At 39.9% G+C, this 17,450-nt stretch overlaps 1 protein-coding gene across 1 annotated transcript in view; it reads right to left on the reverse strand.

Annotated features, from left to right (window-relative positions):
- Window positions 1–6,580: 6,580 nt before the first annotated feature.
- The window catches only part of doc2b (double C2-like domains, beta), a gene marked incomplete at both ends in the record, with an annotated part of 149,923 nt that continues 139,053 nt past the window's right edge, over window positions 6,581–17,450 (reverse strand). Inside the window, 4 exons of the mRNA XM_080436351.1 lie at window positions 6,581–6,717; window positions 8,121–8,217; window positions 9,976–10,057; window positions 12,207–12,364. Of these exons, the coding sequence (XP_080292477.1) occupies window positions 6,581–6,717; window positions 8,121–8,217; window positions 9,976–10,057; window positions 12,207–12,364 (474 nt within the window). The remainder of the gene's footprint in view (window positions 6,718–8,120; window positions 8,218–9,975; window positions 10,058–12,206; window positions 12,365–17,450) is intronic.

Raw genomic sequence — 17,450 nt, forward strand, 5'->3', positions numbered from 1 at the left:
ACACAGGTCACCGTTTATGAAATCATTGTTGTCGCACAATTAAAACATGCCAGCTCAACGTCTGCATTTTTCTTTCAGCACAACGCATGATTTGCGATAGTGATCATTATTTGCACCCAAACGTTTCACAATGCATTGTGGACACCACTACGTTACGTAGCGTAATCATCACCATATGGTGCACTATTGAGTCGGGAGGGATTTCGGACAAAGCCTACATTTTATATTTCAACGCAACAGCATTTCATTGCGGTTTACAACGCTACGTTGAGTATTGTAATAATGATTGTATTGTATTTATACATTTACAGCCTATCATTGTGCGAAAGTACGCGGCCCGGGGAGGGCAACTTGGAAGTCGTGGCTCCTGAGTCCAGAATAGATACTGTACATCACAAGGTCTCCTTCGGCGGCATTAAAAACACTGGTGGGCATGGCCCCCAGGGGGTTGACCCACTGGCATTGAGTCCAATTATACCCCAAAAGACCCCCTTTGGAGACATACAAAAAAGCAGTAGTCATGGCCTGGGGAGTAAAGAGGTGTCAAAAGTTATAAATGGATACCTTTTAAATGGCTTTGAGAACATTTATAATGTTACTGCGATGATGAATCCTTGTTTATAAATTGAACTTATCTGAAGTTATCTGCTTTCTGAACAGCATTTTAGTTATGTAGTACATTTACATTTATAATGCTCATCAAATCAAAATCATAAAGCTATACATTCATCAAAGTGGTAAGCTGAGAAATGTACCAACATTCTTATCAGCATACAATTTGTTATAAGACAGGTTTCAGTCTGTCAGCCCTGGGATCATCAACAAACCATTGACATACAAAATTAGTGGTCAATAATATTACCATAAATGCTAAATGTATACTAGTCCAGTAGACACGATGGAGAACACATGCTGTGTTTTTAGTCCTCATCCCTTTGTACTTTATTTAATTTTTTAAGATGGTAAGTAGGAAAGCTGAGAGGGAAGGCGTAGAATCTACTTAAAATGGTTTATTGGGGCTCCTTACAAAATGCATTGTTTGTTTTTAATGTCAATAATTGAAGTAGCTATTCTTCTTAATACATTAAAAAAAAAGTGATCTACGTAGTTAGTGGCAGTGTCTGAGACAAAAGATGCTGACTGAATGTGTGTGAGCGCGCATGCACGTCCGCAACTGGTCTCGGCCCACATCAAGTCACCATTTGACCAATTCGGCCCGACCCCAAAATGAGTTTGACACCCCTGCCGTAGATGGAGAAATTTGTAACCCAGTTTAAGAAATTGCTTTAAAAGTCAAGTGTATTATTGTTATTATTTCTATGGCCATCTCTGTACTTTTGTCTACTTTCTACTTCACTTTCTTCTTCTTTCTAAATTGAACTAATTATGGCTTTGAACTTTTCAAAGCATTAAAGACAGTGAGAAGAGTTGTCATATTATAATTTTTTTTGCAGTCATTTAGCAGACGCTTTTATCCAAAGCGACTTACAATAAGTGTATTCAACATAGGTAGGGAACGAAAACTACTAATCACCAGAAGTCTTTAGTGCATTTTCTGCAAAAACAAGCAACCAAGAGTATACCTAGCGCTAAGGTAAAAGTGCAATATATCAGCTACCTATTTCCTTAAACAGATGAGACAAAATAGCTAAATCAAATGAGCATGAGCTAAAACAATTAAGTGTATCGACTAAACAAGATCCAATAAACAATACAACAATAGAAAACAAGCGTTCGTACAACTAGTTAACAACAAGTAGGTCAGGCAGAGAGGAAGGGTAGTGTTTCCTGAAGAGGTGGGTTTTCAGCCTGCGGCGAAATATGGGCAGTGACTCTGCTGTCCTAACATCAGTGGGAAGTTCATTCCACCACTGTGGGGCCAGAACAGAAAAGAGTCGTGACCGTGTGGATCGGCCAGAAGGACCCTTGAGTGACGAGGCAATCAGTCGCCCCGAGGTGGCAGACCGAAGTGGTCGGGCAGGGGTGTAGGCATCGACCATAGCCCGGAGGTAGGAAGGAGCTGTTCCTTTCACTGCCCTATAGGCTAGCACCAGGGTTTTGAACTGGATGCGAGCCGCTACGGGGAGCCAGTGTAGAGAACGGAGAAGGATGGTTGTGTGGGAGAACTTGGGGCGGTTGAACACCAGACGAGCCGCAGCTTTCTGAACAAGCTCCAGAGGTCTGATGGCAGATGCCGGAGCACCAGCAAGGAGGGAGTTGCAGTAGTCCAGGCGGGAGATGACGAGAGCCTGGAAGCTTATAATATCTAAGCTTAAAAAACTCGGGTTCAGACAGATTTGTCTGCCACTGTTTGATACCTGGTTTAACAAGGTTTGACCATGTCTTTATTAGAATGTTGATGTCAATGGGCATTTGGGAAACTCTTATCGTGTTAAACTAAGTTAAAATCAGGTAATTCATTGGCATGTAAGATTCTTTTTTGGAATGGTTCTCGGCAGTGGTGTTTCTGGGTGGCACCTTAGGCCAGTGGTTCTCAAAGTGGGGTCTGGGGACCCCAGGGGTCCTTGAGGGGTTTAAAGGGGGTCCCCAGCAAAATTGCTTAATAGCATCAAAATCAGTTATGTCACTTTAAATCTATTTTATACATCAGCATACAACAATGGACAGCAGGCATCTTGTCTTGATGAGACTTCCTGTTCTGAATATGAACAGTGTGGATAATCCAATATCATGATGATGAGTGACTTGCAATTATATTCTGATTTGATTTGAGTAACGAGGTCCAATGATAATGCAGTAGAGTAAAAGAATAATTTTAAATGTATTGAAGTAAAAGTGAAATTGTGATGAGTAGGGTATAAACTCAAATAAAGTATTAGTATTGAAGCAAAGTACTTGTACTTTGTTACTTTACACCACTGGTATTCCTGCATTAATTAAATCAGTGTCCAATCTATTCTGAAGAAAACCTGGAGACAGTCAGTCAATGTATAATCAAAGATTCTTTGTCACAGACACGTTTGTCTGTGTGCAGACACATTGATCATAAATGTGATGTACTGTATGCCTATACTCCAACCTTGCATTGTTAACACAGCCAACAACAAATGTCACACAGTGTATATATACCAGAACCTGGTCATTTGGTGCAAGACTAAGATATAAGTGAATAAGCACATTTTGTTTTTGTTACAGAAAACCACCAGAATAATGCAAACAATCGCCTGAGTTAAAAAGGAGCAAAACAAAGGATAGTATTTAATTAACATCAAGTCACGCTTCCAGATAGTCAATACAGGCCTAACAGGCAATGCAATATTCTTCAAAGGTACAAAATGTTGTCCAGAATAAAGACTGACTTGTAGCATTATCATATAGCATACACAGTTGTGTTTTACAGAAAAAACAGCAGTATCAAACATTAGGCAAAGTCATTTCATGACAAACCAAGAACATATGCATGCATTTTGTTTTTGTCTTTTCATAATATTGAGCTTCAGTACAAAGGCAGACAGATTACAAAATATCACATGTTGGCTGTATTAATAGTACTGTATATCACTGGAGAAAGAGGGGCCACCATATTCTCAAGGGGTATACTGGACTCCCAGCAAGATTTCATGTCCAGCTTGTGCCTCATAACGTTACACCGTCCATAGAGAGACTGTAAGGCTTATTCAAATGGGTGCAGTGATTAGCCATTGGAGTAAGCTGATGAGTGCTCATGTGAAGTAATAAACATTGCCTCCACCTGCTTTGAATATCTAATACCAAAATCCTTTGTCACAATGAAAATTTCTCACAGACCTTTTCTCATAAGTCATAGTAGTAATACAATAAAAATAGCACTATGCTAATAATTAAACAATAGGTGAGATAGTCTAAATCATTTAAAAAGCAATTAAATACCTATTGTTTGGGGTCTCCAAAGGTTGTCACTGTGCAGTAGCACCTGATGTTTCAAATTAAATGAGTACTTCTAATATGTCTTTTTGAAATCCTGTCAGCCACAAAGACATACAGTAAGCAAAAACTGTAGCGCACAATAGCAGTAGGCTTATACTTGTCTTGCATGTAAGTACAGATGAACAAATCAACAATATAGACATACAGTACTGCATTTTTTAAACATGATCTGACAGGAATTATAAATGCTGCATGGAATGATGGAAATATTAAAACGGGGTGACAAATAAAGGGCCTGCTATACTTGGTTGCGCACCGCGATGCATTGTGAGCTTGAAGATCGGCTAATTTCAGTGCGTGACATCGGCATGCAACTAAGTAAATTACCCTTTAACAAAGGTCATGAGCCAGTATCAAATGTATAATTAACATCACTAGTACAGGTCTGAAGCCAAACAGCGGGTGAGGCCATTCAAATTATGTAAAAGCCTACTAGGAGGCCAAGTAAAAATATAGATATGATCTGGTATACAATCTTATTTATAAAGCCCAATGTATTATTGTTGAGCTATAAATTCAATTGTCTCTGTTCCATCACATGTGTGTCCAAGCAAAGACCTTTGAACAATGCATAAACAATATCAACAACACAGAGCAGCACTAAGGTGCACATTCTCAGTGGATTAACTATGGTATAGAGAGGATTAAATGTACATTCTGTTAAATACACTTATAATGGAGTGGCTTACATAAAAAAATACCTCAAAGAACATACGTGTATGCTACAGGATACTAACAACATACATACAGAGCTACAATAAGAATTCATCCATTCAACCCCTATCCATCTAAGTAAAGCTTACAATGCAGGCCGGGACTATTGCAACGACTTTGACAATAAGGTCTGGCTGCAGCCTGTAGCACCAGCAAGCCGCAGCCCCTCAAACTGCGCCCCACCACTCTGCACCCCGGTTATGTTTCTACATTCACGGATACGTTGAATGATGACCTTTCTGAACAATGCGGACCATGCCAACTCAATAGAAATGTTGGCCTCGAAATGGCAGTGTGTCGACAGATGCAGACTTCAGCCCAGTGAGGTGCCAAGGTGCCAATGGCCGCATTCTGAAGCAACTCTGCAAATAGTACTTGAAAATTAAGGAAATGAGATTACACCTGGGGTTAATGTCCACATAGACTGGGTTGAGTCGACATGATCTGCAATGCAGAATATAGAAATGTTGATATGAATTAAACTTATTTTTGGTTCAGAAAAGTCGTCGTTCAACAGCTGGGTGAGCCAACCGAGGTGGAGGTGGAGGTGGAGGTGGCTGTGGCGTGAGTGGGCGTGGTTTGTGGTGCTACAGGCCGCAGCTGGACTCGTCTCACGTCGTTAACAAGAGCTTAATTGTTTGCCCTTTCAGCAGCAAACTTGAACTTCAGCAAGAGTGGCTGTTGTAAACATTACATGCTTTTGTTTTAGCAGTCTGATGTAAACTTTCTATGTTAAAAGTCTGCCCTTTTAAGATAAATACTGTACATGTTCTCCACATTACAGTTGAAAATGCAATCAGCACGATTTGTGAAAACACATTTTCCATAGTGTAAACTTTGGGTTTAGTAGGCTGCACACTATACATTAGGGGTTGCACAGAAAAAATAACTAGTAAGTCCAAAGCATCAATTAGTTACCTTCACAAGAAAAATGGTCAGAAAATACTTTGAGAGCCATTGTCCATATTTTGTCATACTGTACCTTGCTCAAGGTCTTGTTTTGCACTTGCTTTGTAATAGCATGCAACATCTACACTTATTGCAATAGTATTTGATGGCAGCTTTGTTTATTCATTCATATTCTACAATAACAATCTGCACATTGTGTCAAATAGATTGATTTTGTGGCATTTAAGTTAAAAATAGACCCGACAAGAGTGGTACGATTCATACAAAAGATATTAATTTAATATCTTTGCTATCAAACTGACAGTAACTATCGTACTTCATTTGTACAGTGTATTAACTTATTTTTTTAGGGGCTTCATCTATCTACAATTGGTTTGACGTCATGCATCATGCATGTTGAAAACAATTCACAACATTACAGCTCCTATAGCAATGACTATGCTGCCTTTTTTTTAAACTTGTTTGAAAGCATTTTTATTTAGCCAGGGAAAGTTGAATAAGCACAGATGCTTCTTTTTACGTCAATACCCTGCTTCACACCCACACTTCACACTGCGAAGGTGCTGAGTGCAACCATAGTCTGAACTACTGTTGGCCACTGGGAAGCTCCCCAGGAGAAATAGAGGGTTAAGTGTTTTGCTCAAGAGCCCCTCAGTTATAGTTGTCCGGGGAGCGGAGAGCATTTCACCTTATTGACTTCCCCTATCTAGATTTCCCAAGCCGGTCTGACTTGATTTGAGTGGGCAACAAGCTTGGTCTATTTTGTAAAAAGCAGGTGTTGTGCAACCCCTATTATATGTGATGCATTTGTTGAACACACACATGAGATTTCTGCTATTTTGATTCAGACAAGCCCTATACAGTAGATATAGAGGATTACACAAGGGGGGGGGGCATCGGTCACTGAACAGTTCACGGCCAGCCTGGATAGAACACGGAGCTGCGAGGAATAAGACATCAAGGCCATGGTCCTACAGAATCTGCTTCATCCAGGTAGGGGCCAGTTGATTGGACAATAGGTTGTGGGTCTTTAGTCGTTGAACGCTGAACCAGGCAATTCATTGGTCAATGTATGCCAACGCTCAATTTTCTTGTCTTTGTTTTTGAGGCAGTCAAACCAGTGTTTGAGCCGCTCCCCATTTGCATTGATGCCCAGAGAAACGCCACCTGTGGGAAGGCATGAGGAGAATATACCAAACAAATTACAGTTGTGAAATCAACTTCTCACTGAAGACTACAGTGCAAAAATGCATGCAGAAAGTCAAAGAGTTATACAGTGGCCATGAGTACACTTGTCTTTTCAATGCGACTTTTATGATCGGATACTTCTGATCAGAGCTTAGCTGTGTCAGTATACAGTATACTGTAGTGTATGCACACTGTGGGAGTCCACACTTCACACTACAACATGCCTGCATCTAGTAGTGTAATGGTGGCATGGCTCATAGACTACCAGACATGCTTTGAGGAGAGAACAGTGGAGGGTAGTGTCTGTCTAGTCTACCCTTAACATGGCCATTGGTGACCAATCAAATTCTGTTTGTTGCCATACTGACCTTTTATAATAAGGTCCATGAGATACTGTACATTTTATGCCTCTGCCTGTGGACAGCTGTGGCCAGAGGCATTATGTTTTCAGGTTGTCCGTCTGTCTGTACGTCCGTCCCAACCTCGAGAACAAAATGTCTCAGGAACACTTTGAGGGAATTTCATGACATCTGGCACAAAGGTCCACTTGAACTGATTAGAAGTAGGTGGTCAAAAGTCAAAGGTCAAGGTCGTGACCCATGTCTTTCTCATTGTTGTGAATGTAATATCTCAGGAACGCCTTGAGGGAATTTCATTACATTTGGCACAAATGTCCGCTTGGACTCAAGGCCAAACTTTTAATTTATTAGAAGTATAGGTGGTCAAAGGTCACGGCCACTGTGACCTCACATAACTCGTTCCTTCCATTCCATAAAGTCTTCAATCACTATACTGTATGAGTCTGGACAGACAGACGTAAACGGCAACTGGTTGGCAGAGGCATACTGTACAACCGCATTGCAATATTTTTGTTACACAATAAAAATAGGAAAACATGTCACCATTTCACCACAAACTGAATGTGTGGCGGGAAGATGACGAAGGGCCTAGGTTTAATCAAATGCTGTCTACACGTCTGAAATCAATGTGAGCCAGGCCGCCTCAGCATGTGGTCTGGCTCATCGGATCTCAGCCAAGATCCAACCTGACACAAGAGCCCACAGTCACTGCATCCTGATGTGTTTGGTGACAAAAGTCGCATTGACAAATTAGCCTGATTTATAGTTTTACAATAGTGTATCATGTCATGTACAAGCTCACAATGCTTCGTCACATTATCATACATTGGTTGACAGCATAGGCTACTAAGACAAGTGCTTCCCACCTTTGCCCATTGTTTGTGATACAGGTATAGTATACTGTATATGGCGGTTGCACAGAGCTAGGTTAGCCAGGGTTGGCGTAACAGGTGACTAACATTCGCACACCATTTTGTTTTGACCTTCACATTTTGCTTTGCGCCAAAAACATGACATGCTTACCTATGAAATCGTTGGATTTGCCTATGTCATAGTCCCACACTGTCACCTCCAGGGTCTTTTTGGTGAGGTCTGCATATTTGATGTCATAAGAGAACTCCTAAGAAGGAAAACAAAATGAAAAAACATCCAAGGCAGTGTTTCCCAAACTTTTCATCTCGAGACCCAAAAGATACATTTGGTATGCCTGGGACCCATGAACTTAAATAAAAGAAGAAAAAAATGTATTAACCACTTGATAATAGCAGATCTACAAGCTCACGTGTTGCGACGCGTCGTGAGCTTGTAGATCTGCTATTTTCTAGGAATGTTCCCCAAGGATTGGATGCTAGGACTCAAGTGGTTAACACTTGTTGTCACCAAATACCACCACGAGTTGCTATAGTACTAGAGATACCCAACAAGATACACACTCATTCTTTCTTCAGTTGGACTAAAATATGTGTGCAAATATTGTAAACTATTGTTATCTTTTATTGCATTTGGCTACAAAATTAAGAGTCAAATATTAGGCAATGTTACGGTCTAGTGCTCTCGTATAGCAGTTCCCTGCACTCATTCAGGATGTTACATTGCAGTAGGTAATAGAGACAATCACAGACAATCATGTGTCTCCGATACACATGACATCAAGGCTGCTCCCTTTCACCTCACAGTTACGAGTTTCTCCGGGAGGATGTAATATTGTAATTAGTGTCCAGAACTGATGTTTTGAACCTAGTTCTGTATGAAACAGACTTATTTTCTGTCAGTTCAGTGCAAAGTAAGGTAAAGGTTCATTCTTTTTAAAATGCACGGGTATACACTATTTCTCCTAGTCCCACACCCCACTTATCAAGTGTCCCGGCCAACCTGTAGGAGTGGCTAGTGCAGTGACAGAGATCGCCCTCTCACAAACACGGCCAATAGGCTCTATGCACAGCAGCCATATATATTGGAAGGAAATTGGGCTTTTAGAATTGGGATTCTAATGAAACCTCTGTTCCATTCTGGTCAAACAGAGTCAGGGTGCTGATATTGTGCATGCTGACTCACTGGAAAAGGACTCACGGGAAGAATGTCAAAGGAAATGTCAAGTACGTATGTGGCCCGTGTGTGTGTTCCACCATGGTCCTTCACTCTGATACTACTTTAGTCAGGGGCCAGGGCACACTGTACTACTAAGCACTAACGGCCCCATTCACGCTTGAGGGCACATGGCAGCCTCAAGCACATGAATCTGCAGAGGGGGTCTGAAATCCATTTTCTGAGAAGTGTTACACAAGCTCGGCAGCCAATCTTCCAGGATAGGTTTCTGAGGCGGTTTGACCTGTTGTGAGCCTCTGAGGTGATTCATCTTGGCTGGAAAAGGAGATATTCTGTAACCTGGACAGCTAGGACTAGTTTCCTCGACGGCTAAAACATAGTTATTAAGGTCGCCTTAAAACAAAGATGATTAATTTTGAACGTTGAACCATATGTTCAACCTCTACCATGTTATGGAAATAGGGGGGGGGGGTTCCATGGGGTTCCCAGCAAAATTAGCCAATATAGTATAAAAATCTGATTAACCACTTATTCAAAAATAGCCGATCTGCACTCTCACAACGTATGCCGATGTGACACGGTGTGAACCATTTTTGAAACTTTAAGAGAATTTTGAACATTTTTACGCAAATCTTCTGTTATGGGGGCCCCTGGCACATAATCTTTTCAGATGGGGGTCCGTGGCCAATTACATTTCAATTTGGATGGAAATGTTTGAGCGCTGCTTTAACAGAAAGGACAAAGTAGCCTACACTCAGTAATGTTTTTTTTAAAATCTTCAGATAAAATAACACTGTTGCACCTGCAAGGTTCTAACATGAGCTGTGGTTACCTCGTTGAACTCTGGATTGAGCGTCTTCTTCTTCACAGTAGTCTTGTGCTTTGACTTTTTGTTCTCATCAGGCTTCAGGTACCTGCAGAAAAGCAGACAACAACACAACTATTCAGCCCAGGGTTCTTTTAAATTTGTATTATTCCTGTGTATTACTGCACTGTAATGCATTATACTCTGATTTAGACTCTGAATTAAGTAGAAATCATTCAGAATAACCATTAAGAATTCTTTCATCGGTCCTCTACAGCCTAAAAAAATCTATCAGATGTAGACATATTTTACAGCAATGGTGCAGTACTCAGATTTTTCACTTCAGTAAAAGTATCAATAACACAACGTAGAAATGGCTCCATTACAAGTAAAAGTCCTGTATTCAAAGTACAAACGTATTGGCATCAAAATATACTTAAAGTACAAAAGTAAAAGCAGTCATTATGCAGAATGTCCCAATTCACAAATGTTCAAATATCTGGAAATCTTTCGAACATAGCCGATCTACAAGCTCACAATACGTTGCATCCCGGCACATTGTGAGCTTGTATAGATCGGCTATTTTCAAATAGCCAAAGTATAAAATAGGGCTTAATTGGTTCTGCAAAGTAACACAGCAACTAAAGTTGTATTTGCCTCTGAGATGTAGTGAAGTAGGAGTATAACATATTGAAAACTGTATGGTAAAAGTACCTCAAAATTGTACTTAAGCACAATACTTGAGTAAATGCACTCAGTTACTTTCCACCACTGTTATACATTAGATGTTATACTATTCCATCCCCCAGAGGGTGCTGTGGCACTGCCTACCAGTCCATTCTACAACACATAGGCACTTCAGTTAACAAACTTTCATCAGGTTGATTAGCATATTGAATTTTATATCAATCAACTGCATTATTGATAGCCCAGCACGGCTCTATTCAACTAACTGCCTGGATTTGAGAAAATGAATCTTTCACTTGAACTGTTCTGGGCAGGTTGTTCCCAAACAAATAAAAACATAGAATGGGGGAGAATTAGGCTTTGGGGACAAGAGAGCTTTACATTGAAATGTATTGTATTCATCTTATAATAACATGAACATTTATGCAACAGTAGCAACTGTTGTTAAAGATGGTAATACCCATTAAAGTTTTGGTACTAAAATGTGTTTTCCACTTGTATTATAGGACTGGAAATACAAATGCCAGCCAAGAGGATTTTACTCTATCTTTGGTCCATCTGAGAGTAAACTGACATATCTGATGGCCTACCTATAATAGGTATATGCAGTACATTTCTATCCACTCACGTCCATTGTAAGAATGTGAACAATTTACAAAGACCCAAGGTTATCAGCACAAGTGAACAATGTCAGTGTACAACAAACTGATAACTATGCATGTGTCAAAGTTGTCACATCAGACAACTGTCTACTTCTTTGTTCACTGCATGCATTTAGGAAAATCACCCAGCCCTCATCTATTTGACACAGACTACATTCTGTTTAAACGTTCTTGCATAATACGTGGCAGCCAGTAAATCTATTATCTGTCTCTGTGTCCTTCAGGCTTCAGCTGGAGGCGCTACCAGCCTCAAACTGTTAGAGAATGGTTGCAAGCCCTGAACCCTTGCACTGTTTCCAAAAAAGAGTCTCTCTTTTGTTCACAGGGCATGCTTGATGGAGTCCAAAATGTTTTGTGATTGCATGACTCTGCCAGATGACAGACTTGGGAAAAGTTAAAAGGTGTGATACATAATTCACCTGTCACTCTTGGGGCAGTCTGCTTCTTTCATAATTGTCGATAATCACTGAATGGAGAGTCTGCCTACAGTTCCCCTGCTAAAATGTGAACATGTACTACCCATTTTAAGCAAGTGTACGCAACTGTTTTCTTTTCTGTTTCAAATTCATGATTATTTACCATGGCCTTGGCCCACCTGCAGTATAATGACCCCCTTCAGGGCCAATGCCAGAATCTATCTGAACATTGTTCTGTGGGCTGAGGATAATTTGGTGTTGGTGGTAATACAATTCCTATGTTTGTTCATAAAGAGTAAGAAAGAGGGTTTTTATCCATTTGCATCTCAGTGTACACATACTGTAGGTCCATTTGGTTACATTGTGTGTGTGTGTGTGTGTGTGTGTGTGTGTGTGTGTGTGTGTGTGTGTGTGTGTGTGTGTGTGTGCGTGCGTGCGTGCGTGCGTGCGTGCGTGCGTGCGTGCGTGTGTGTGTGTGTGTGCGTGTACTAACGTTTTGACATAGGGGTCAGAGAAGCCATTGGCATCCATGGCGGCGAGGTGGGCACAGCGCACAATGCCCACCACCAGACAAGACTTCTGCGAGTTGTATTTGAGGGAGATCATGATGCGTCCTCGCTCCTCCAACGACTTGTCTTCTGTCTTGTTGACCTGTTGCAACAGGTGAACAGAGGAGTCAGCTGATGTTTCAACTACATTGGAGAAGTGTCACCTCTTCCGAATGAGGTCGCACACAGTAAAATCCTGTTCATTTAAAGGTGAAATAGACAACATTTAGCCAATAGATGTCACACTTATACAACACCTCTGTTGCATAAGGGTTGTTATTTCCACAATTCACACAAGGCAGCGCAATCATCTAGTTTGCAACGTTGTAACGTGCAATGACTGTCTAAGCCTTACCTAATGAAAATAATTTGCATTGGCATTTGCAATTTGCATTGGTATACAATTTATACAAAACAATAATTGTGGACCATACAATTGGGGGGGACGGGGGAAAAGCAATACTTTTAATCGACACCTTTTCAAAAGCTCTGTGGATATATTATTACATTGTTTATTATTCATATACATTCATTTGCATTCATTAACATAACATCAATGTGACCTTTAACTCTGATAGTGTACAAATGTAATCAAATGGACCCTTCTGGGTCCATATGGTTACATTTATACTTATACTTATAAATGGATAACTTAACATGGAGGATTTTTACTGTGTAGCCGAAATGGTTGGTTTTCACATCATGTCCAGAACATAGTGATTTCAAAATGGACCTTTTCTCTGCAGGTATCACAGTTTCTCTGTATTTTATTGAGTGCAGTGGCCTGCCTGACCGCCTCAGGCCCACACACCATATCTAGAACTGACACCTTCAGAAAATTACACTGAAAACAATTGAAGAGTCCATTTCCAAAACATTGTATATTGACTTTGACAAACATAATAGTGTTTGTGCACTTGTGTAGACTCGAAGTGTAGAGTCGAAATTGAATGTGTGTTTTAAAACTAGAGAACGCAAGTGAGAAGGAGACAGAGGGATGAAATTGTGTTCAATAATTTGTTCAGGCTCTGCCACAGCAAGATAGAAATGATTTCAACACCAGCTCTTAACTCTTCTTCATACAAGTGGGTATCCACACTCACACAAGCGCACGGCATGCACACACACACACACACACACACACGCGCGCACGCACACGCACACACACACACACACACACACACACACACACACACACACACACACACACACACACACACACACACACACACACACACACACACACAGTTGGCTGACTACCTCTGAGTTACAAGCAGTATGAGTGGACACTCATGTCTGACTCATCTGACATAACAGCAGAACCTTGCTGGTTGTCAGATTAATGTTGCCTCGTTGGATGCATTTCATTTTTGCAACTCTTCTGCTCACTCTCTCTTCTTCCTCTCTTTCCACCCTCTTTGTCTCTTTGCCTCCCACATTTCAGTCTGTGCACAATAATATCCTGATTTAACTCAAATGTGGGTCCATTTGGTTACATTTGTGCACTCTCAGAGTTACAAATATAAATTGAAACTGAGGATTTCTACTGTGCATGACTCTCTCCAATGGTGGACAAAGTACTCAACACCAGTAATAGAGTCAAAGTATGGATACTCCTGGTCAAATGTTACTTGAGTTAAAGTTGCTCAGTCAAACCTGTACTTGAGTTAAAGTACTGGAGTACTTGCTTTTAAAAAAACGTAAGTATTCAAAAGTATAAATAACAAAGTACATTTTCTTTTTAATATCAATGCTTTGCTGTATTAAACTTTTGACATTTTCCAGACATCTTCATACTGTAGGTACATCAATAATAGTGAAAAAAGCTGCATTGTGAGCTTAGATTACTTAAATAAAGTACTTAAGTAAATGTACTTCGTTACTGTCCACACCAATGACTCTCTCTTCTCTTAACAAAACACAGTTATAGGTGGACTATACCAGTGACTGATGGAAATACAAGATAGGATCAGACAGGCAGGGAGGAAACACAGACCACCTGCTGACTGGATGATATCAAGATTGTCTGACAACATGACAGGAACAGAAAGACACAGACACAGCACATATTATCTAATATCTGATCTCCCATTCACAGATTTATGACCATTTATAATTCAAAATCTGTTTTATAATCAGTTTAGTTTTTATCCACTTCTATTCCTCTCTTTCTAGGTATCGTACTGGACCAGAGTATACCCCAACCAAACCATATGAAAACAATTAAAAACACAATGTTTCAAATATCACACATGATTGGAGGAATATTCTCATCATGATCACGTTAACAACACCTTTATTTATTATCTTAATAAAGGTACGGTCTTAAATCATCTGTGTAGTCACATGTTAACCCTTTAAGACCGGGAACATGATCTGTGTAACCACTTAAACCATTATTGTATACTTTGGCTATTCAAAAATAGCAGATCTGCAAGCTCATAGCGCGTTACAGAGTGCCGCACTACGAGCTTGTAGATCTGCTATTTTATTTTTATCGTGAACATTTTGTGCAAATCTTTGAATATATATATTTTTAAAAGCGAACATTTTTAACAAAAATCTTTGCTTCTGGGGGGGTCCCTGGCACAGGGCATGAGCGTGGCACCAGGTATGTATATCTGCTATTTTTACGTTTCAAAACGTACTTAACGTACAACAAGTAAAAGTCACTACGCAGAATGTTCCATTTCAAAATGTATAAAAATCCTTTGAAAATAGCAGATCTACAGGCTCACAGATCGGCTATTTTCATATAGCCAAATCGGGCTGAAGTGGTTAATGCATGTTTTCTAATAATCCAAATCTACAAAGCAACTAGTAACTCAAAATGTATAATAATCGCAGTGGAGTAAAAATTACAATATTTGCCTATGAGATGTAGTGGAGTAGAATTAAAAGTACTGAAAATTGGAAATCCTCCAGTAAAGTAAGAAATACCTCAAAGTACTTAAGGGGTACACTGGGGTTATGTAGTTCCAGTCAAAATTGTACTTGTACTGTACTTTAGTAGCCTACATGTACTTGGTTACTTTCCACCACTGAAGTGGCGTGAGTGTGTGGTCCAGGCTCTATGTAGTTTACAATCTGATTGAGTAAGAGGCGAATGGCAATAGCTGTTCTGGTATAATGCCAACCAGTTCTGAATGTTGAGGAGTAAGACATTTTTGATTGTATATCAGAAAGCATGTGGAATGTCATTGGAGAATCAAGTGTAATCCGGTTGCAATGTATTTACAGAACGATCAAGTACGCACAACTCCCTGGGTAGTATACATCCATTTCACATAGCCTACTGTATGGTGAAACATGCTCAAAACTAAATAGAGCAAAGAACTCAAACGGTAAATAAACACGCTTATTTGAATTAGAGACAAAGCATACAGAAGGCTGATCTTGACAACGTGTGTTATTTGGAATCACTCCAAATAACATCTCTCTCATGTAGAGACTGCAATTGCAATGTTGCCTCAAACTAATTATTTGTGTGGATGTAATCATTATATTTTTCTGTGCTCCACAGGCCAGCAAAAAAACACGGCAACACATCTCAATAATAGCACAAGCAAATTGTTTGTGTTCCACATAGGTATTAGTCATCTCCTCGGGTGTGAATGTTGCCAGACACACAAAGATGTTGTAGCATCCTGGACCTGGGGTGCGTATTGGATGAGAGAGGGACTTCCTAGGCAGCATGCCTTGGGGTGCACAATCACAGTATTGTTCTGTCATTGTGTTATTATTTGCCATGGGGAATGTGTTGGGGGAATTTATGTGTTGCTTGTGATTGATGTCGTTGGTTTGTGTTAATTTAATCATTTCATGTGTATAAATTTGGGGGGAAACCATGAGTGAAAGGGGTAATTGTAGGGAGCACTAGCTCCCCTCTGTGTTGTGCACAATGTGCTTACAGGCCTTCCCCTAATATTTAGTAACACAAGCTCCACCAATCAGAGACGTCGACGTCACCGGATGATACACTTTAGCATTGTAAATAGAACAGTAGCTACTTTGCTGTGATATTTGTGATATTAAACATGCTTTTCTTAAAACTTTTGATTTCATACAGATGTGTGGCTTCTACAGGAGCATATTTTACAAACAGGAGTCTACTGGCAAGTCTACATTGGATTGTTACGACATTATCACGGCATTATATTACGACATTATATTACGACATGAAATCCTCTACGGAGGAAAGGGATGGGATTCTTTTACTTTCGGAAACTCCTTGTAAAGCTCTATACTACTGCTGGAAAAGATACCCAAACTGGTAACCTCAATCCTCATCATTGCAACATTACTGAATATTACTGCTGGAAAAGACACCAAACTGGCAACCTCAATCCTCAGCACTGGCCAGTGGTGGAAAAAGTACTCACAGTTTGCACTTACTGTAAGTAAAAGTACCAATACCAATGTAGAAATACTCTGTCACAAGTAAAAGTCCGGTATTCAAAATTGACTTGAGTAAAAGTACAAAAGTATTCGCAATAAAATATACTTAAGTACTGAAAGTAAAAGTACTTATGTAGAATGTCCCATTTCACAAGTTTCCAAATGTGTAAAAATGATCTACAAGCTTGCGACACGTTGTGAGCTTGTAGATCTGCTATTTTCAAATAGCCTAAGTATACATAGGGCTGATGTGAGTGTATGTTGCCGTAGGAATAATCAAAATCTGCAAAATAACTAGTAGGCTAGTAACTAAAGTTTGCAAATAATTGTAGGGGTCTAGGGGAGAAAAGGTACAATTGCCTCTGAAATGTAATAGAAGTAGAAGCAAAAGTGTTGAAAATGGAAAATACTCCAATAAAGTAAAAATTCCTTGGATTTGTACTTAAGTACAGTACTTGAGTAAATGTACTTAGTTACATTACGCCACTGGTTAGAACATTACTGATCGCTACTGCTGGAAAAAACACCAAACTGGCAACCTCGATGTTGACGACGTGTGAGTGAATGTTATGCACACGTGTGTGTGCCTGAGACTCGTTAATTAACTGCTGAATGGTTTGGACAGAAGGTAAATTACATCTGCGACACAAAATGAAAAACTAGATACAGAGTATAGTAGTCAAACTAAAAACAGTACAGCTGTTTGTTTTGCGTATTAAACAAACGCATGTCTTGTTGTGTTTATTTAGCTACTGCAAAGTGTTCAAATTCACTAATGTGTACTAGCTAGG

This window comes from Gymnoscopelus braueri, assembly GCF_963280865.1.
Source record: "Gymnoscopelus braueri genome assembly, chromosome: 8".
Classification (NCBI taxonomy): domain Eukaryota; kingdom Metazoa; phylum Chordata; class Actinopteri; order Myctophiformes; family Myctophidae; genus Gymnoscopelus; species Gymnoscopelus braueri.